The 23,535-nt window shown below is 32.8% G+C and overlaps 1 protein-coding gene across 2 annotated transcripts in view; it reads left to right on the top strand.

The window, feature by feature from the left end:
* Nucleotides 1-18,582, top strand: part of Luzp2 (leucine zipper protein 2) — a 360,889-nt gene extending 342,307 nt beyond the window's left edge. For both annotated transcript variants that reach the window (XM_070032711.1, XM_070032712.1), the window contains exons 11-12: nt 13,271-13,348; nt 14,023-18,582. In XM_070032711.1, coding sequence (XP_069888812.1) covers nt 13,271-13,348; nt 14,023-14,127 — 183 coding nt within the window. In that variant the 3' untranslated portion in view covers nt 14,128-18,582. The remainder of the gene's footprint in view (nt 1-13,270; nt 13,349-14,022) is intronic.
* The last annotated feature ends 4,953 nt before the right edge of the window (nt 18,583-23,535 follow it).

Raw genomic sequence — 23,535 nt, 5'->3', positions numbered from 1 at the left:
CTGGGAACAATTGCTCTGTCTCCCACCATTATCCCTGCTTATGAGTCCTGACCAAAGACAGCCTATTAAAGAGCAAAGTATTGTTTAGGGAAATGGGAGAAGAAAATGTGCAAAAATAAATCTGAGAGCTTCAAGTAAAAAACTGTGCCACTTTCATTTTATTGAAATTATAGTGGCAGTAATTTTAAGAATATCTAGTTTGCTATGACAGGCAGCACTCAGTGTTTGGAATTTGATGGTTTTGGTGAGTTATTGGATCATATATGGTTATCAAAATAGGAGATGCAAGGCAAATCCTAGTGTGATTACATTGAGAGTCATACCCCATTATCATTCTGGGCTGCACTGTGTCAGACAATCTGAAAAAGTTGACATCAAAAAATTAGTTTTGCTATGCCCCATAGTATTTTCCAGAAAGAATAAGTGTAACTCCAGATAAAAAATTTCCAAATTGAATGGAAATCCTAATGTTTAGCTTCGTATGAAAATTCAAATAGCAGGCTGAAAAGTGTAAATAGTTTTGATTTAGTTCCAGAATCAATATGATCATCCTAAAAGCAATGAATAATCTCTTCTGTAAAGAAAAAATAGCCCAATTAACACAGTACTATTTTTGAAAAGGTTTTGGCTCAACCAGCATATACAAACAAAATAATCTCATCAGTAATTCTTTGACCTCATGTCTGGAACATGACATATTTAGCTTCCTCCTGTTTATTTCCATAGTGTTTGGTTTATAAAGAAATATATTGCAATGTACAGATTACAGAGCTACTGTGACTTGGCTGGAGGCACGTGATACGAGATCATTGATGACAGATCATTGAGCCCCTCTTATTGCTGGATGCAGCATTATAGTGTAAATATTTTAACTTTAAAAATAATGTTCAGTAATCTCTTTCTTACAAAGTACAGCATTTAAAAAGTTAGCGAAAAATTCAATTTCTTAATTATATTGGACTTAAGTCATGGAGATGGGAGGGCAGGGATGGTAAGGGAAAAACAAAAAAGGAGACAACAATGCTTGATAAGAAATGTACTTAATACCTTGCTCATGTAATTGTAACCCCTCTGCTTGGTATTTTCACAATAAAAAAAACTTATTAAAAAAACAAAAAACAAAAAACAAAAAATGGACTTAATACATTTTTTCTCCTTTGTATTATTCTAAAACTATGTGTTTTTGGCCTCTACTTTGCTCCATCTCTAACTTTAAATCTAGAATGAACTACAATATTGTATTTTCATAAATACTACATTGATATGATTTTGGTAGCCCAATTTTGTATATGTGTCTGAGATATTTTATTGTTTTAGGGAAAGGACAAAAATCACCACTAACCTATTTTCTGAAGTATTATCAAATGTTTAAGTAATAACAAATTTATGGGATCTCTGATAAAGCAGTTTTTCCTCTTGAATTCTTAAAGCCTTATTCTTTATTTCTGAGCACAGCCCTAGTCTATAATTAAAAATAAACAAAAAACAAAAGAGCTCAATATCTTGTTAGAAGCATTTTGATGACTATTAATTCAGTCATTGTGCCCTTTATAAATGGTCACTCTAAATAAATATACAACTTTATTTTCACGAGTAATTTTCAAATGTGAAGTTTGAAATGAAGTCAAATTTATCCATGAGCTATAATAAAAATCTTCTTGCCTAAGTTAGGTTAGGTGGGTGAATTTAATGATTTTGTATTGAGGATGAACATAAATAAAATTCTAAAATATCTTCATCAAAGACAAAGTAACTCAAGCAGGAAGTTTGACTCATTACTGATTTCCTTTTGTTTAAAATTATAAATGGAATAGGAAGAAAGAAAAAAAATAGTGATGCAATTCTCTAATAATATCAAGGTACTCTATTATCAGTATTACTATATTGATATATATCAAAAATATAATCTATGAGAATAATAAAATTAAAGTTTCTGATAACCGCATTTTAAATTGCCATAGGATATAAGCACTCACTAATAAAATAGAGAGGATTTAAATAAAGCAAGAGAAACTGAAGAGAGGAAATTTATAAACCAATTTTAAATTATCGCTTAGTATGTGAAAGTCATTTAGAATCTTCTGTATAGTTGTTAGTTGTATCTAATTTGTCCAGTAACCTATTGAGGGAGCTTTTAGTTTGCTAATCTTACAAATAAAAAATCAGACTTTAATAAGTTGAAGATCATATAGCTAATGAGGTAAATTACTTCATCTTAGTCTCTTAGTCACTATGCAAAATATTATTCCTGGGGAAATGTATGAACATTAAAATATTATTTCTCATAGCTTGAGAGGAAATCCTAGTAAAAACTGGCAAATTCCAGGTCTTCTAATGAACAACTTTCTTAACTGTGGTATTCTCTCTAATAAAAGGCAGAAGAGGTGAGGAATTTTGATTTTTTTTGAAACAGACTATATCCCATTCATGAGGGTGGACCTTGGAAAGTGAGCAAATCACATTCCAGGACATCTACGTCCTAATCTCATCATCCTAAATATTAACATTTAAATTCTCATTTTAAAAGTAAACAGATATTCTGAAAAGGAGGAAATTCTAATCTGGAATGCTCTGCCCTTTAGTAGCATTGACTTTACTTCTTCATTAGTTTTATTACTGGACTTCACTCTGAAATCAACACCTCAAATGTAAATACCGTTACCCTCATTTTATAACTAAAAGTGAGATGACTTGAGAATTCTCACTTATCATTTTGTAGTCCACTGCTGTCCTGTTTTTCAACTCAAAAGATACTGAGTTGTACACAAATTGACATGAAGTAGAGCGGAATAACTTACTAGATTTTCTGCTACTGCCTATACTACCTCTATCCTCCCTCCCCCCAAACCCTTTCTCTCTCTGTCTCTCTGTCTCTCTGTCTCTCTGTCTCTGTCTCTATGTCTCTGTCTCTGTCTCTCTGTCTCTCTGTCTCTCTGTCTCTTTCTGGCTCTGTCTTTTTCAAGATAATTACTCTGACATTGAATCCTTTAGGCATTCTTTAAGATGAATTTTTTCTGAAACATTTTAGAAATGTAGTGTCTATTTTATTCTGTCAAAAATTAATGTTGATGAACCTAACATTTTCTATTAGTGAGCATTCTTTTCACTCCTATAAAAATCTGAAGTCCAGAAAGCTCTGTCTTTACTAACTTACATGATGTCAAGAATGGAAGGTTATTAGATGTGTATTTTAATGTTTTTTTTCTTTCATGCATGTGTTTCTAATGCATTTATAAGATTATCTCTTTGTTGCTTTGTATGTCCCTCCCCCACAGTATAACCCCTGCTTTCACTATATTTGATGTCAGTATAACTTGTGGAGGAGATGGGGAAAAACCAGTTCTATAAGGATACAGGTGGACCTGTTGCAACAATGAGAAGTACAAGTTGTCATGTCCAAAACGAGCTTTACAACGTCGGTGGGGGGGGGGGGGGGGAAGGAATAGGATTGGGATGGGGGGAGGGGGGAGGCTCTGAAGGGATGTGAAGAGTAAACAAAGGAGGAGGCTGCAATGCTTGGTAAGAAATGTACGCATTATCCTGCCCATGTAATTGTAACTCCTTTATACAGTATGTTCACAAATAAAATTAAATTAAAAAAAAAAAGAATGGAAGGTTATTGGAACTTCAAATTCATTTGAGATTGGTATCAAGTCATGTGCTCATAATTGCAAAGGGAAGTCTTGATAATGACTAGAGACATCCTGTGTTAGACTCCTCAGCACTATGATTATAGATTTTTTTTATGCACATAGGCTAGTAGCAAAATTCTGTCATTTACATCAATTTATTTTTAGATTGATTTTCCAATAGCCATATTCTAGTATTTTGTTAGGTAATAGTTCATTTCCAACACTAAAAAGCAAACTAGAATTTTTTAATGCTGTCAGAGAAGATGTGTATGTGTAAGAGATTTTAATGACTTTAAGGTAAGGATGCATTTTGGCCCATCCCATTTCAAACATCAGAGACCCAGCCTCTTTCCTTCCTAGTTCTCCTGTATAATTCAATGTGCGACCTGCATATAAAAGCAACTGGGCATGTTTTCCAGATCAGTCTGTGTATTTTATTACTTGAATTTCTAAATGATGGAAGAGTTTCGAGGACATGTCTGAGCCTCTGATTTTCCTGTTCATGCCCCTTGCAAAGTAATATTAATTTATTCTTACTAACCTTGAAACAGAAAATATTTTGTGTAATCAATCCTTGTTATACTCTTTTATATAAGTATACATTTGTCCCAAGTACGATTATATTGTTTAGTTGTACTTGTATAGGGAAAATATAATCTGAACTTTCCCTTTAATACTAGGTAAAATAATTTAAGATTCAAACTGATAATGATGGAAGAGCTTCTATTTCTAGGGAATATTTCAACTTAAAAATGATATTCTTATCAACATAGGTTGGCCTACTGTTCAGTTTTGCAGAGGACCAGTTCTTTTGTAGATGGCAACATGTAAATAAAACAAACCAAATCAGCCAAGGATGCATAAATGGGAAAACAAAACAAAACAAAAACAAACAAACAAACAATTGAAAGGAAGAATAGAAGGAAACAGGAAAGAAGGAAGAAAGAAAAAGAAGGCAGGAGAGAAGGAAGGTGGAAAAGGGGAAAAAGTGAGAAGGGAGGAAGAATAGATACAGACACTGAGGTAATTATACAAATAGATAGTTACATACATTACTACTTGGATAAGAAGGGAGATTTTCTTATTTTGGAGCTAAGAAACATTGTGTAAAATTAACCTCAACATAGTTTTCAACTCTAACTTAGTCATTGTGCCTTGATTTTTGACAATATTATGGGTTCAATCACTTTGATGCTTTGTTTTATATGTGCCTACTCTGCTACCTATCATATTATTGTGTTAAAATCAACATAATTCTTATTATATGATTTGAGTATTTTATATAATTAAGAATCTTAAGACATATTTCCAGATAAAAGTATTTGTCTATTATGCATTATTTAAATATTTTACTCATTTAGAATAAATTTTTGTCTTTATATGTTTTACAAACCCACATAATGTAGATAAATGCAAATTATCAGTTTAATTGTGGATTCATTTTTCAGAGGGAATAATATTAGAAATTGAAATATACTTTGTCAAAAACAGTTCAGATCATTTTCTGTCTTCTTAAATTGCTTACTGAAATGTTTACATGAATATATTTTACACCAGAATTATAACAGAGAAATAGATAAAATATGAGAAATACAAGTATATTTCAACATGCTACAATAGAAAATGAATGTATATATCGACATTCTAAAATAAAACTATTATTTTCAATATAAATTATTGACATGATTAGTTCTTGGTATTTTTCTTAGATTGTGATGGGCATGGCAACACACAAATGAAAACTTGTCTGAAAAATTTAATATACCTTTCATCCCCAATTATAGTTAGCTCTGTTTCATTATAGAAACATCACCACCTTTGAATAGATGGACATTATTGCAGATATGAATTATTAAGTATCTAATAAGTGTTAGGTTCTGTATTCCAAGCTTCTTGGACTTTTTTACAACTCAGAAAAGTTCCATAAGTATTCTTTCTTTCTTTCTTTCTTTCTTTCTTTCTTTCTTTCTTTCTTTCTTTCTTTCTTTCTTTCTTTCTTTCTTTCTTTTTTTCTTTTTTTGTTGGTTGTGAGGCTTGAACTCTGGGCTTGGGCACTCTCCTTGTGCTCTTCAACTCAAGGCGAGTGCTCTACCACTTGAGCCACAGCACCACTTCCAGTTTTCTAGTGGTGTATTGGAGATAAGTGTCTCAGTCTTTCCTGCCTGAGTAGCTAGGATTACAGGCTTGAACCACCGGCGTCCAGCTTAAATATTATTTCTTTTCCCTGTTCATTAAATGGAAAACAGATACACATTGAAAAGTTGAGTAATGGCCCCAAACTCATACAATGAACAAACGAAGAACTGAAGTCTATATCATGTTTTCTGAATACAGTTACTAGATTTCTAACTGCTTAGGAACTTGCATATTATCTCAGATAATAAGCACTATTACCTTGACTTTAAAAAGAAAATATTTTAAACCTGAGGGGAATTTTGACTAAATATATTCCAATTCTGCCTTCCAATTGTGCTTTAACGAGCACATATCCTATCCCCTAAAATGTACATTTTTTTCAGTTCACATGCCATATGCTCTGCTTCAATATTGATTTCCTTGAGGAAACAGGAACATATTACACAATTATGTCCTCATAATGTCTAGATGAGTATTCATCTTTAAAATATCATTTATATTATACTCCACACAGGATTTGGTTGACATTTATTTAAGTAATGTTTATTAACATACTTATTACATTGAAAAAACATTAGGACCAAATGTTAAATCTATATCTTCTGTTTCATACTTCTCAAGACCTCTTCTTTTACTTCATTGAAGTCCATAATGACTCTCTTACAAAACATGAGATTATAGCTATTTAAACATTCAACAAATTCCAATATATGATCTTCATATGATGAAGGGTACATTAAATTGAGAAAACTTGAGAGTTATGTTTGCAAATTTATTTTATATCATAATACTTTATGGAATTTGTCCCTGGTCTTTAAAAAAATACAAGAGATTTTTTTTATTTGTTGTTGCTGTTGTTAATGCACTGTGTGAAGTTATTTCTTTTTTGTTAATATTTCTTTTCCCTTTGGTTTATTCCCTGTTGTCACCATATTTGATTAGGGTACCCTGTGTCTTTTTAAAATACATTTTTATTATAAAAATACTGTACAGAGGGGTTATAGTTACATGAGCAAGGTAATGAGTACATTTCCTATCAAGCATTGTTACCTCCTCCTTTGTTTTCTCCCTACCATCCCTTCCCTCCCACCTCCACAACTACACTCCCTGCCCTCCTGCCTAAATTGTAGTTTGTTTTTCAACATAGTGTCTTGTACATCTCATTGTTTCAATTGGTCAACCTATATCCCTATTTAAGCATTTTGTTTTTTCCCTTTCCCTCCCCAAATTAAAGAAGTGTATACACAAGATGCAGGGCACCGACATCAAATGCAGTGAAAACAGGGTTATACCATAGGGGAGGAATATACAAAGAAACAAAAAATTACATGATGCCTTATAAATACATTAGAAACAATAGCAAGAAAGAAAAAAGAAAACCAATGTGTCTCTATCTTGGGGTTCATTTTGCTTAACAACATCTTATCTGGTCATATGTACATAGCTTTTACTTTTTCTGCTTGTCTAACTAGTTATTGCAAATAAGGGAAACCATGGGACCTATGGTTCTTTGGGCCTGGCTTACTTCATTTAATTCATTTTTTTCCAAGTCTTTCCTTTTCCTCACAAATGGGGCAATATCATTTTTTTATGGAGACATAGAATTCCATTTTATATATATATATATATATATATATATATATATATATATATACATATATATGTATATATGTATGTATCACATTTTCTTGATCCATTCATCTACTGAGGGGCATCTGGGGAAAGTGGGAGAAAAACAAGGGAGGGATAAGAATGTTCAACAAGAAATGCATACAATACCTTATATATACAAATGTAACCACACTATACATCACCTTACAATAAAATTAAATAAAAAGTATTGACAAGTGCTGCTGTACTTTCTACAAACATGATTTTCTTAGGTATCTTATGTAAAAATAAATTTCGGGGCTGGGAACGTGGCTCAGTGGTAGAGCGCTTGCTTTGCATGCATGAGGCCCTGGGTTCAATTCCCCAGCACCACATAAAGCAGAAAAAAAAAAGCCGGAAGTGGAGCTGTGGCTCAGGTTGTAGAGCGCTACCCTTGAGCTGAAGAGCTGAGTGACAGTGCCCAGAGTTCAGGCCCCACGACAGGACCCAAACAAAATAAAAAATAAAATAAAATGAATAAAAAATAATTTTCATGTAAATGAAAAAAATATTGTAAAGATGATGTATGGAAGGGTTATAGTTACATAATTCAGGTATTGAATACCTTTCTTTTCTCATTTTCTCACAGTTGTTTTTTTTTTTTTTTTCCTCCCAATCCTCCACCTCTCAAGTTGTATAGTTTCTGGTCTTCTAAGAGACTAAAATCATCCATTCCATGAAAAATGCCTAGAATGGTGGCCATTTGTCATGACATGAATATTGTATGTCATTTTATTTGGAGCTTCTCCTCAAAGTTAGCAAGGTGGTCTTCCCATTGTTCCCAAACATTATCTTTAACTTTTCTCTGTAAACTCCAGGACCCTTTCTAATCTTTCTTTCTTAACAATAGACCTTCAAACATTTCATGTTAACTCCCAATTCTCTACCACTTGTTGACATTTTTTATTTGAAAGGTAGAAAACTATTCCTAAATTTTAAGATTTACTATGTTAACACTTAAAACTGTGACCATAACCAACTACACAGAGAAGTATCTCCTGCAGTGTTTTCTTTGGGAATGAATGTGATAAGGTTGGTAAAAGGAAAGAAATGACTTCTAAATGCCTAAAAAGCTTTGATCAATAAATTGTTTCTTAAGTATGTTTGACAAAAAATTCTTCCCACGGATACAATAAGCTCATTTGAATTTTTAAAATAGAAATCAGTATTTTAATTTTATTTATTATTATTATTATTATTATTATTATTATTATTTTATTCGTATGTACATTTTGGTGTGGGGACTTGAACTCAGGAGCTGTACACGATCTTTTAACTTTCTTAACTCAAGGAACCACATCTCCTTCTAGCTTTATAATGATTAATTAGAGATATGAATGTCCGGGTATTTCCTACCTGGGCTGCCTTTGAACTATAATTCTCAAAGCTCAGCCTCTTAACTAAGTAGGGTTACAGATGTGAACCACTAACATACAGCTGGAATCAGTATTATTACATATTCATTCTGCATAGGTTGTTCAAAACATATACAAAAAACAGATTTATGCTGTAATACATATTTGTTTTATGTTGAAGAAACAAATATTATTAACATTGCTTACAATGGCTATTACCTGAATCATTTACCTTAATGTTCATTATTCTCATTGCTTCTGTAATATAGGATATGTTGATATAGGAGGGATGGGGTGGATAGTACTAGTTGTGTTTTAAATAACTCAGTGTTTTAAATGATTTTCTTATATGATCCTTATAAATATTTGTGAATAAAATGAATCCTCATTTAAAAACAATATGAAAACTGAGTAATTCTCCAAGGACACAAAACGAGCAAAGAGTAGATTTTAGATTACAAACACAGAGTCTAACTCATGTTACCTGTGTGGCAAATGGGAAGTGTTTCTCTTTTTTTGTATTTTTTATCCTGTTATATGAAAATAAAACTTTTCTAAAATTTAATAAATAATATCTAAACATATACATAAACACACAGTCATAAGAACACTGACTATGCATTTTAGCCCACAGGTTTAATCACACATTTACTGTGTTTAGTCATAAACTCTCTTATATAAAACCCAATTGAATTTCTAAAAAAAAGAAAAAAACTTGTAATTCTATTTCAGGTGGTACCAAGGATACTAAAAAAATGAAATGCCAAGAATTATATACTGTGGGATTTGAGAATGATGAAAAAATAATTTTGTGATTGCAGGTGTATTTAATAGTTGTGATGAAAAGCAAATTTGTGAGGTTCAGTAGGTGAGAACAATGACTGATTTCTCCATGCCCTTTCATTTATCTCATGAGCCTGTGATATAGTTCACCAAGGTGAACACATCTTACCAGTTTAAAAAAAAAACAAAAACAAGAAACAAGCAAAAGCATTCCCCAAGCCCCTGAATTCATTCATCTCAGTCATATTTTCCTTTTCACCTTTTGTGACTGGAACGATTAGAGAAAGTCATGGCAACTAACATTTGCGAGGACTCATAATTTTATACTAATGATCAAAATTCCAAGAATTTCCACATAAGTATTTACTAAAGGGAGGACTAGTAGAGAACCTGATTAATAATAAGTTTAACAGAAATGGCATTGTATCTTCTTTGAGGATCATGTTTCTCCTTTCAAAAGTGAACACATAAATCCACACACTTGTTACTCAAGCCTGAAATCCTAGCTACTCAGGAGGCTGAGATCTGAGGATCATGTTTCAAATCCAGCCTTTGCGGGAAAGTCCATGAGACTCTTATCTCCAATAAATCACCAGAAAACCAGAAGTGGCTCTGTGGCTCAAGCTGTAGAGAGCCCGCCTTAAGCTGAAGAGTGCAGGGATGGTGCCCAAGCCCAGAGTTCAAGCCCCATGACCGACCAAAAAAAAAAAAATAGTGAACACATCTCCCTTTTCTTTCTATTACTTATACATGATTAAAGGCATATTTTGTAAGACACAACATTTAAGCCTGATGTTGCTTGATAATAACCATGAAGAAGGGCAGCATAAGAGTTGAAAAACAGAAAAGTTATATATACAGCAATCCAACACAAGATTTATGATTATCAGGTACTTAGAGTCTAAATTGGTGAAGATATACTGGGTGGAAGTTTAAACTATGCGTAAGAATGATGATCATTTGAGGCATTGAGTTGAACAGAGATAAAATTAAAAACTTGTCAAATTTGAAGAAGAGCGATTAAATATTGTATCTGCTATATTGAATATGAGGCTGAGAGTGCAAACATGGTCATACTTTGACAGACTGTATTCTGTTTGACTAAGTGAATACTTAAATGACAGGCAATTTGTTGTCACCTACTTACAATGGAGATGTTTTTCTTATTTGTTTTGGCATAACTCATTTTTTATGTGGCAAGTTTACATGATAAAATCTATCTTAGGAAGGTATTTCTGCAGTTATTTGTATCCTGATTAAATTAAGGTTAAAGAACTGGCAGGTTTAATTTGAAAATCCAGGAGGGAAATAAAGGGATAAACTCCAAGCTTGCTGAGAGACAGGGAACTAACTCAGCCCATCATAATAAATGAAAAATGGATCCCAACCTATCTATAAAAAAGGCTGTCAGTTACTACTGCCTGACAAATTTAATTTTCGGAAGCTGAGATCACATAATCTTCAACATCTTGAAAATTTTTAAGTGCTGCATATGGACATGGTTAATTAAGCTACAAGATATTATTGTTTAAAACGAGATTTTTTTCATGTCTTGCATAGAAGTTGTTGAATATCTGTAAAAGTTCTCAAGACTTTCTACTGGATGGATTAAAATATCACAGAAGTGATCAAATTATAAGATATATTTTAGTTTTACTTTCACTTTTTTTCACCTTTCCACATTTTAGCAGCATCAATTATTTGTAAAATGTGATTTTGTTTTGACATATTTCTTGTACTGGAAAGATAAATATTCAAATGACAATATGCAATTGTCAGTCTAATAAAAAAGAAAAATTGTTTTTGTTTATATAGTTACATTTACTGGATGATTTTTGATGTAAGCTCTGTAAATTGACATCCAAGTATTTGAATATTAAAACCTAATTGTTAGTAATAGTAGCCAAGTTTCAACTGTCTTTTAGTCTAGGGAGATTTAAAAAAATAATGTTGCCTTGATATTTCCTGGTAATTTTCAGGGCATTGCAAATTAAAAAACACACACACACAGATACACACACACATACACATATGGATTAAAACCGTAATATATGCCAAATTTACTTTTAAGTGTGGTTAAAATAATTGGAAAGAAAAAAAGCAGAAGTGAAGGAAAAAGGAGAGATGAGAAGAAAGATGGAAAAGCATCCTGTATCTTAAATTTGATTAAAATAAAAGGTCAAATTGAATACTTTTTTCACTTCCTGCTCTTCATCTTCCTTATAGCTACTAAAACTAATAAGTCAAATGAGATTTCCTGGTTAGTCAAATATGGAATCTTGGTTATAGAATTATGACCACTTAAAATATATGGAGGCATTTTTCTAGACAGATTTATGATCATATTATTTAAAATGCTCCCTGGCTTACAGTATGGAGGCTCCTGTAGGCACACAGATCATGGGCTTATTGAAATTTGGGGACTAAATAGATCACAGATTCAGTATTTCTTTAATCTTTGGTTTATTACCACAGGAATGGAGCTTTGTTTATACTGTAAATGTTATCAATTTAACTTTTTTTCAAATTTTACTTTATAATTTTTTTTCTCTGCTGGTCCTGAAGTTTGAATTCAGGGCCTGGGTGCTGTCACTGAGCTTTTTTAAAAAAATGTATTTTTTTATTGTAAAAATACTGTACAGAGGGGTTACAGTCACATGAGCAAGGTCATGAGTACATTTCCTATAGAGCACTGTTGCCTCCTCCTCAATTTTTCCCCTACCCTCCCTGTCCTCTCACCTCCACAACTATACCCCCTCTCCTCCCTGCCTAAATTGTAAATGATCACAAACAAGAACATACTAAAGCTACCAGCACAACATGCTTATGCAGAATTATTTACCATAGCTAAGATACGGAACCAACCCAGATGCCCCTCAGTAAAAATAGATCAAGAAAATTATACACAATGGAATTCTATGCCTCCATCAGAAAGAATGACATTGCCCCATTTGTTAGGAAATGGAAAGACTTGGAAAAAATTATTTTAAGTGAAGTAAGCCAGTCCCAAGAGACATAGGTCCCATGGTTTCCCTTATTTGCAAAAACTAGCAGAAAAGGTCAAAAGCTAGGTACATATGACCCGATAAGATGATGTTAAGCAAAATGAAGCCCAAGATAGGGATACAAGTCTTTTTTTTTTCTTTCTTGCTATTGTTCCTAACATATTTCTAATGTACCATGTGATTTTTTTGTTTCTTTGTATGTTCCTCCCCCATGGTATAACCCCTTTTTTCACTGTATTTGATGTTGGCGGGGAAAGGAAAAAACAAAATGCTTAATAGGGATACAGGTTGACCCATTGTAACAATGAAATGTATCAGACACTATGTCAATTTAATTTTTATTTTGTACCTTTGAAAACATTTTTTGAATAACCCTTAAGTAGTAGTACAAAAGAGTTTCAACTGCACATGTCAGTTTGTGATTATAATGAATCTGTATCCAGGTTATCCCTTCCACCATTCTCCCATCTCTTCTTTATAGTAGCTCATTCTACCTATACAACAGAGATTCCAGGTAGACCATGAAAAACCTGGTGGTGATTTGTTCTCATATCACTAGCTCAGTCATAATGTTTTGTATCTATTTTACTTCTCAATGTACGTGAAAGTAGTGAAAACAACTTCATGGGAAATATCCATAGTGATGCTTCTATTTCCTTTCTTGTCTAATTTAACTCATTTGCCCTGTTTTCAATGTCTACTTCTCTAGGAGGGCAAGTCCTGTTCAATGAAGCACAAAGAGAGCCCACCAAAAGTCTCCATCACAGAGTCAGAGTCTGTCCCACAGGTATTTTATTTGCTATCCTCTTTTGTTTGATCCGTTAGATTTAATATAGTTCCACCTTGCTCTAGGTAGAGCAGGATTTTGAAGTGACTGCAATAAGACAGTTCTTTTATGGAGCATCTGGCCTTAGAATGGCTGACCTCCCTTCCCCTAGATCTAGTAGTTTGATTATGTGGGGTTCTCCTTTTCCTTCTACCCTTCCAACCAAAACAAAAGAAAACAGAACTGAAGAGAAGAGAAAGCATGCATAATTTTTCTTATGCAATAGGGGTTAAAGAAGTATTGGTAAAATGGAGGAGGTAGAATAAAATACATAGACATCACAAAACAGACAACAAACATAACTCAAGAGCTTAATTCTGAGTTATCTATGTATTGTTTGCTAACTGACCAAAAATATGACATCATAGCATTTTTAAGGTTAATTAGGAATAGATTATTCAGTGTTGAATGATCAAGTCAAACTTTTCTACGTCGCACCACACCAATCTCTAGACAAAATATGTCTATGTAGTAGACATATTAAAAACTGTGTTACATTTATATCTGTGTAGATGTCAATAGGCCTTCATTAAAATGTAAGGATTTTTTGTAGTTTTTTATTTGGATTTCTTAATTTTACTTTAAAATATATTTGTCTTCATTCTCCTAATTTTCTGTTCTGTGTTGTTTGACAGAAATTGCAAGTGCCTCCTTGTTCTGAATGTGAGGTGAAAAAAGTCCCAGAAAAAAAGTTAACCAACTTTCAAGGAATTCCAGCTAGAGAAGAAAAATTACTGTAAATTCCAAGAAGCTGTATCTAAAATATCCATTTGCTACTCTCTTCATAACTTTTTAGACTACAGGCTTGATGGAGATACTAAGTTTCTAAGCATGTAAATTTTTTCATAACTTTATATTCCACAAAATTCCCAAAAATTCCAGACCAATATTGACCCAGAAGCAATAACCTGTTTGAAATTAATTTCTGTTCTCTTAAGTATTTCACTGACATCCATAAATTACTCAGTATAAACTTGCTGGTTTGAACTGAAATGCCACATAACATTTCTTGTTCATTTGGATACCTAAGCATTCCTAGGGCCTAGTCATTGGAATTTGCTGGAGGATGATTTAATATTAAATCTAAGCTGTAATCTTGGCATATACCAAGCTGGTATGAGGATAAATAGAATAGATCTCCATCTCATAGTACTATTTGGTATTCTCATTATTTTGAACTAATAATTATTTTGCCTGAACAATGCCAATTCAATTTTTTCAATGATTTGAATAAATGGCCTGATTTCTGACAAGGTTGATTTTTTTATTTTTTTAAAATTTTTTGGTCGCTTGAACTCTGGGCTTGGGCACTATCCCTCAGCTCTTCAGCTCTAGGCCAGCACTCTACCGCTTGAGCCACAGCGCTACTTGGGTTTTCTAGTGGTTTACTAGAGATAAGAGTCTCACGGACTTTTCTGCCCAGGCTGGCTTTGAACCATGATCCTCAAATTTCAGCCTCCTGAGTAGCTAGGGTTGCAGGCATGAGCCACCAGCACCCAGCAAATTAATTTTTTAAGGAAGTTCTATAGACACTTCCTTTATTTACACTTACTAGAATTATTCTAAGTTAGGAATCAAGTTCCAAATGCCCACATAGTTTTTGACGTGAAGTTAGAATGTCAACCAAAGTAAGAATACAAAATAAAAATAAGCTAAATGGCCCTTTACATATTAAAAACATATTTGATGAAAGTAAAATAAGTATCTGAACCAATAAATCCAGACTCACACTTTTTAAAAGACAATGTATTATTAAAATTTCAATGGCTGTTTTAATCTCTAAAGGTACATTCTATAGAAGATCTCATTAATCAAAATATGGCATTTGTAAATTGTCCAAAAGTAGCTTATGGTCAGAAGGAATTGACAATTTAATAATAATCTGACAAAAATCAAAGAATATCAAGCTTACAGAGCTGAAATGCTAAAAATCACATTCAGTTTATTGGCACCAAGTGAATTCACATCTGCTTTTAAACATATTTTGCACAGGCTGAAGTAGAAAAATAACCATTGGTTTTATAGTGTGAATCTAATGAGACAATATCTGGACCAGTATATCCCAAAAGTGAGTTACTAAAAATATATTCAGTGAAATATATTATCAAAGCTGAGGTTAATTTCTGAGATAGACTGACATACTTTTGAGCCAGTGACATTTTCCAGGATATGTAACAATTTATTGTTGGAAAATATTAACTGCAGCTAAAAGGAACAGAGTGCTATATTTATGTAGGAATTATATTTGCAAAGTAATTCATGGTTCTGCATCAGCATTTTTTTCATGTAATAAGCTGGCTAAGAAAGAAAGTAAAGTAGTTTTATAGAGGATACATAGAATTTCCAGATAAAATAAACCAGGATAAAATAAATGATCCAGGTCTAAAGTTCCTGCTGATTTAATTCCACATTCATTCAATTCTACAAAACAGACTATTACTCATCTCCCAAGTCCTGTGCCTTGTAATTTTACCACTATATGAAGGTACCCTTTCTCATCTATTCAGACTTTCAAAGGGAAGCAAGTAATTTAGTTTCCCACTTTGCTTTGGATGTTAGTTTTTCTCTGAGTCTCTCAGGATCCTACAGGAAATCTTTCACCATATCACTTAACATAGCATGTTCTGAGGTATTTGTAATTGTTTTGTGTGATACTTTTGATAAAGGAGAATTTGGCTTAATATTAATTGTGTTTGAGTAATTACATTTGTTTATTTTGTCTGTACTCTGACATCCTATTCTAGCAAATGACAATTTAAACAATTTGCTTTTCTTAATTCTTGGCATGATCAAGTGGTCTTTGAATCATCATATTTTATTTTCCCCTTTAAGCACAGGCAGCCTTATAGCATTGTGCAGTGTTTATTGTGAAATATTTATCACATAGTTGTTCACTGTCTTCCCTAAAAAAGGAACTTATAACAAAGGGTGTCTGTGTTTTAAAACTATAATGGGATTTTTTTTTGTAATTAACTAGTGTATTCTTTTCCATTCTAATAGATGATTCTTCCTAATGAATACATTTGTCTCTGGACACTTTAGTTGCTTTCAAACAGAAACTGAGTTTTTAAAGTGTCTTTCTTATATGTTATAACTTTTGTCTATAAGACAAGTATAATTTGTGATTCTTTGTTTTATTTTATTTTAGAGTCTAGGCACTGTTCCTAAGTTGTTTTATTCATGGCTAGCTCTCTACCACTTGAGTCACAGCTCCATTTTGGCTTTTTTTTGTGTGTATGTGTGATGATTTGGTGGTAAGAGTCTTCTGGACTTACCTGCTCAGAAAGGCTTGGAACTATGATTCTCAGATCTCAGTCTCCTGAGTAGCTAAGATTATAGGCATTAGCCACTCAATGCACAGACTATTTCCTTAACAATCAGCTTTTTGAGGAATTAATATTCAAGCCCTAGCTACCTTTTGATATTAAAAAAAACTTAAATACTGGTAATAGATGGTGTGATTTTTATCACTCTAATGATAAGCAATGAAAGACTAGTTAACATGTCGCTGAGTAGAACTGATTCCAATTGAGTAGCAACTCCAACATTTTGCAATTTTACAACTTTTTTTTAATATAAGTACTAATAGAACTAAGAGACATTTTATTTTTCTCTAGTTTTTTTAGTGCTAATTGAATTTCATAATGCTCATCATATGCCAACTATTCACTCCTATAGAAATTTGGAAATGTATTTCCTTCCAAGTTCATTAACTATACAAATTCCTATCTAAAATGTATATGGCTTAACAAATTCTGACTGTAGTTTCCCTAGTACCTACATGCTCAGAACAAAATGAATGATTTTAGTCCATGGTATGGATGAATAACTTTCTTCATCCTCTCAACTACCTTTGTACTGAAAACTACTAGATGGCTAACTCTTCTTTTCATTTTTAGTCTCACAATGCTATTTCAGTCACAATTCTTTCATAAAATATATTTGGAGGACTTATTTACTGTTTTAGGTGGACAAATGCGAATAGCCGGACTGAATGAAAACAATTTGTGAACTTTGCTATAATGAAATCTTTTATTTTTATAGCTCAGGTATTGTAATTAACAATTAACTGAATCCAGAGGCTGAAATTAGTATTGATACCATACATTAAGGTGAGCTAGACAGACCTGGAGAGTAATGGAAAAGTATATGGCTTACATAGGGGATATTTTCTTTCCTGTGTATGCCACATTATATCTTCCTCAACAATGTATCCATCCGGACTGTATTGTATAATGCTGATGGTCAAGTATGATGAATAAAAAAATGTTCAATAAAAGTTTATTATCACTACTGTGTTATATATTACCCACAAAATGTTCAATAAAATTTTATTATCTCTACTATGTTTTATATTACCCACACAGAGTAATTTTGAAAAAAAAATGTGAGCAGTAAAACATAGTGTCTGATTCTGTGAATTAGAAGCCAATTAGCTTTTCGAAGTGTTTTTCTGGGAGTTTCCTTGACCTTAATGATAACAACCCAGAACTATTTTATTTTATTCAATGTTCATTTATTTTTGTATTTGTTTTAAATAACATGTAGCCAGATGCCGGTGGCTCACACCTGAAATCCTCACTATTCGGGAGGCTGAGATGTGAGGATCAGGAATTGAAGCCAATCCTAGCCAGAAAAGTCACTTTGAGACTCTTATCTCAACTAACCACTCAAACACCAGAATTGATACTGTGGTTCAAGTGGTAGAGCACTAGCCTTGAGCACAAAGAGGGTGAGGGAGAGTCATCCAGGCCCTGAGGTCAAGCTCTACAACCAAAAGAAATAAAGAAATAACATACATGACATGCATTATTAAAGTTTATTACTCCAAATTGAAAAAAATCTGTTTATTTTAACCTTACAATATGTTTATAACGGAAGTATATAGTGTGAAATGACTTTATCAGCTAGTGAGCACATTGGGGATCTCATATTAACCACTGGTACTTGGCATGGCCTGATATCTCAAGTCACTCCAATAGGTTTGAATGAACACCAGGATATAGCTTCTGTAGTAGAAAACTGCTAATCATGAGGCCCTGAGTTCAATCTGAAGTATCGCCAAAAAATTTTTTAAATGTAAATATGTGTTGTATGATTTTTTTTCAGGTGATTCTGATATAGTGAATGAGGATCTGTGTATAATGAGGGGCAGTTTGAGGAACAGATAACATAGGGAATATTTTAAATTCACTATTTAATTCCTTAAACAAATCCTACTGAAGGAGATGTTGCTTAAATATAATTGAATTTCTGTGTTTTTTAAATAGGATATTTATCTAGTTGTTTTCTTGTGTGTGTGTGTGTGTGTGTGTGTGTGTGTGTGTGTGTGTGTGTGTGTGTGTTGGTCGGTCATGGTACCTGAACGCTACACCTGGGTACTATCCCTCAGCAATTCACCTCAAGGCAAGCGCTCCCTCTTGAGCTACAGCACCACTTCTGGTTTTCTGACTTGTTTATTGGAGATAAGAGTTTTATGGACTTTTCCTTCCCAGGCTGGCTTTGAACTGCGATCCTCAGATCTCAGCCTCCTGAGTAGCTAGGATTACAGGCGTGAGCCACCAGCACAGGGCACCCAACAACCATCCCCCTTTCTAAAGACAGTATAGGCATTAGAATAAGGAATCATGTTTGCAGCTCTGCAGATTTCTCAAACAGAGAATTTCTTGATCTTGGTTGTGCTTGCATGAAGCCTCAGAGGGATTTCATAAATTATACTAATCATGACTAAACTATGTTTTGTTTGGGAAAATGAGGGTAAGTATACTTGTTTATATCCACTTGTTTATAACCATAATTTGTTTAGACATTTCTAGTTATGAATTATCTTGAAATAAATACACTTTTTAAAATATTTAGAACAAGAGACTGGTATGTTGCTACTCTGTCAATCAATTTGGAATTTGGAATAAATATCATCAAATGTATGCCTATAACTTCCAGAATGAAGCAAGAAGTATGGCATATAGCAGCAGCTTAAGTTAATTGGCTTTTGCTGAAGATACACTGTGTTTTGTGCAATTATCTTTTTCGAGATAATCTGAAGATATATTTGTCTGTCATAGTTCTCAGGTTTTATGAATTCCCTCTTCACAGGTAACCTGGTGGGCAATTATTTTTATGTAATAAATTATGTAACATTATCTCCTACTGTTCCCTGGAATGAGATTAAACAATGGAAGTGCATTGATTATCTTCTCTGATGTATGACTGATGTCTTTGTGTAGAAAAAAGGAGTAGAGGAAGCATTGTGATCATAGCAGTTTTTTTTTTGAAGAAATTCTCAGACTTCTTGAGCCTTTTGTCAACATAGTATCTTCAAATGCTCTAATTCCAAGTCATGATTTCCGAAAGATGCTTTACTACACACACATAAACACACACACACACACACACCTGAGTATACACATAATGTACACATACAGCTGCACTAGAAATATTACCATGTTCCTATAAGGAAAGAGTTTGTAGGAAGACTACTGTTTTTAAGATATTTGTCCAAGTATTTAAACTGTGCTTCCAGCACATTTTCTGTTGTTATAACTCAATACTACAGATTGAGAGACTTTATCCACTTCAAGGTTTTGAAGTCTAGGAAATCCAGTTTGAGAATTCATATCTGGTAAGGACTTACTGCTTACAAAAGGGGGTTATGTGACAAGACACAGCAAGCTTACATACTTATTATTTCACTAGTGTAATTATGGGATAGCCTTACACTTTTTTAATCTTACCAATCTCTTCAAATTCTCACTTTAAATTACCATTAATATTTTACTTTGGGAAATAAGATTCAGTATGAGATTTGAAGGGCCAAACAACCATACCATAAAGCTGAGTGACATCTGATAGATGGTTAATTCCTGAGTAGTCTAGTGCTTTTGTCAATTGATTAGAATTAATAAAAATGTATATCAAGATAAATATGGCTACTTCATTTGAATACTAAGTGGTATTAGAAACAGGCATACAATAAGCCTTTATGAAGGTAAATTTATTGTTTAAAGATAATTGTAAGTGTATACATGCATCAGAAATTTCCAATATGTAAAGTATACTGTGTCCATTTTAAATGTATCTGTAATAGATTTATAACTACATTAAAATGTAGTTATAAATGTAGTTATAAATGGTTAGACACATTCTCTCTCTCCTCTCTCTCTTCTTTCTTCCTATCTCTTGTTCCCACCCTCCTTTGCAGTGTGTTCATGGGAGGGGTGATACCTATATTTAGTGATCAGTAGATACATTTTAACTTGTTTCCAAATGAACTATTCAATTTTTATTATCTGAAGGAAACACAAAGATAAAATAATCATATAGTTAAAACCTTGAATAGTGGTATCAAGCAACTCATCATTTATTCACTCCATATTATCACAGAATAATTTTTACAAATATCATCTAATTTCTACCTGTTGTTGTGAGTTATAGAAGCTAATTGAAACTGTGATTTTCTTTATTTCAAACAAATATTATAAGTATGTATGTATTATCCAGACATTCATCTTTATTAATAGATCAATTACATAGAGGAAAATGATAAATATGTTTTTCTAATCTTGCCTCAACAATGATTTTAGCAAGATTTATCATAGTTACTAGCCAAAGGGATTTGCAGGAGTTCTTTATAAAAAAGATGCTGGAGTTTTTATATTCCAATAATAGTTTATAGAAGTCAGATGTGTTTTCACATTGGCTTTGTTTCCAAGTTTTTAATATAACATAGATCCAAGCGCTAGCTTTGTAGTGATATATATATATATATATATATATATATATATATATATATATATGTTGGTGAAAAACGAACAACACATATTATATATATATTAATTTCTTTTTGCAATTAGATTTTTTTCAAAACTTCTGGTTTATGAAAAGAAGCATTCACTTTTCAGTCTTTTTTCAACTCCAATTCACAACCTCAAAACCGAGTGGTTTCTTTATATACTCCTTCTTTGCTATTCTGCCTCCTATTACAGGAAAAGATGCCAATAGACTCAATCCTGATTTGCTCTGAGATTTCATCTCAAAGAGTAAATGAGCTGGTCTCTGGAACTGAAATCCCTTGGAAAGCTTAGACTTCATATAACTCACATTCTACAGACTGTATACTTTGAACTATTCTGAATGCTCATTTAATTATCATACTCTGCCACCTTCCTCTTCACAGTCCATTCACTAGTGTCCAATCTAATTCTTGAAAAGAATCTTTAAACATATAAAATATATTAATACTATTTTTTCTTTTAAAATATCCAGCAATTTCCTACTTCACCCTATTTTGGAGAATAAAGTACTCATCATTGCTTACAGTGCTCTATTGAGCGAGGATTACTTATCTTGTCTGAATTCCTTTCTGTTCTGTGCATGGCTCTTCAGCTTCATTTATTGAGGTCTCCCTGACCTGCCTTGAATTTACTGAGAATCTCCTATCAATGTTCTTCATACTTGCTGATCTTCCTATATATTTATGCAGTGTGTTCTTTTCTATTATTCATTGAGAATAGAAATATTATTCCTCATTATTCTACATAAAATGGTACCAGTCTCCCTATCACTGTTTCCATCATCCTTTATCCCTTTTTTTGTTTTCTACAGATAAAAGACAGTATTGATACCATACAAAATACGTATATTATGTTATTTGTATATATATGTATGTGTGTATTGTTTGTGAATATGTATAGATATATACATATAGGGCCTTGTTTGCTTTGTTGCTTTATATTTAGTGTCTGGAACAATTATATAGGTGATGTGGAGATGATAGATATTAACTAAATATTTATAGAACAACTTTGCTTTAATGCTTCCTTACCATGTCAATCAAGTAGGAAACACTCTGGAAATAGAACAAAAAGTCTTCAAGGCAGGTTACTGCTCTTCTGATTAGGGAAAATAAATCTAGTGGCTTGGAATACATTACTCAAAGGAAAATGGAGGTTTGGTCATTTGCATATTATGGGACTGTGAGTCTTGGCCACTTCATCATTTCCATGAAAGACTCCAGCTAAAATTAACACACAGTTTACTTCTCGGTCTAATATGGAAAAGCTGATACTACCTTTCCTAAATATACTGATGAAAAATATGAGAAAAGTTACAAGGCACATTAAACTGTTGTTTTAAATACTAAATCAGTTTACCAGACGATAATAAGGCAGTTTACCACAGGCACATGAACCAAAATTTTAATACAAATTTGGACGCCAGTGTTGTCTTATTTGACTTAATGCTTAATGAACCCCCTGAATCTAAAATTTGCAGGGGTTGTGACACAAATAGAACCCTAGGGAAGGATGGGAGGGGAAAAACAAAGAAATGGGTAACAATACTCAATAGGAAATGTACTCATTACTTTACTCATGTAACTGTAACCCCTGTGTACAATATCTTTACAATAAATATATGTATATTGCAATAAGGCATTGAAATGAATTTTCTTCTATTAGATTATACAGTGTTGTTTTGGCTTTGTTTTTTATTTTGCATTAAGATGAATCATGACAAGCTACCAATAGGTTGAACTCTTTCAGTACTGAGACAAAATTCCTGACATAAACAACTTAAGAAGTTAACTCACAACTTCAGAGCAATCAGTCTAGAGTTTTGGGGGGGTCTGTTGATTCTGGGTCCATGGTGAGACCACATAAGATCTGTTTATCTGCAGATATAATTGGCAGCCAAGAAGCAGAGATAGAAAAAATAAATTAAGGAGACCAGAAATCAGTTAGAACCTTTACCAGCACACTCTTAATGACCACATCCTTCAGTTGTGTCTCAGTTATCAAAATATCTACTATCTCCAAAAATAACTCCATCATCTGAGTGTAACCATTTAACACATGAACCTATGGAAAATACTTCATTGTCAACACAAAACAAGGACATACGGTCTATGTAATTACTACAGTTCATATCTCAAATTTGCTATTCTAGGGCATATATCTAGTTATGCAAATGTTGCTAGTGGAGAATCATCTCCTAATAGTACAATTTCAGCTTTGTGACAAGATTTTTCTACTGCAGTTTTGCAGCCAATAATGAAATAAAATTGTTCCCCTTCCTGGTTTCTTTTTAAAGTAGCAACTCAAATGCTATACTATGTTAGCAAGTTGGCAAGATAATGGTCTCATCTTTTC

This window comes from Dipodomys merriami, unplaced genomic scaffold (assembly GCF_024711535.1).
Source record: "Dipodomys merriami isolate MVZ:Mamm:240054 unplaced genomic scaffold, mDipMer1.0.p SCAF_21, whole genome shotgun sequence".
Taxonomy (NCBI): Eukaryota; Metazoa; Chordata; class Mammalia; order Rodentia; family Heteromyidae; genus Dipodomys; species Dipodomys merriami.
This window is presented reverse-complemented; position numbering and strand designations above follow the sequence as displayed.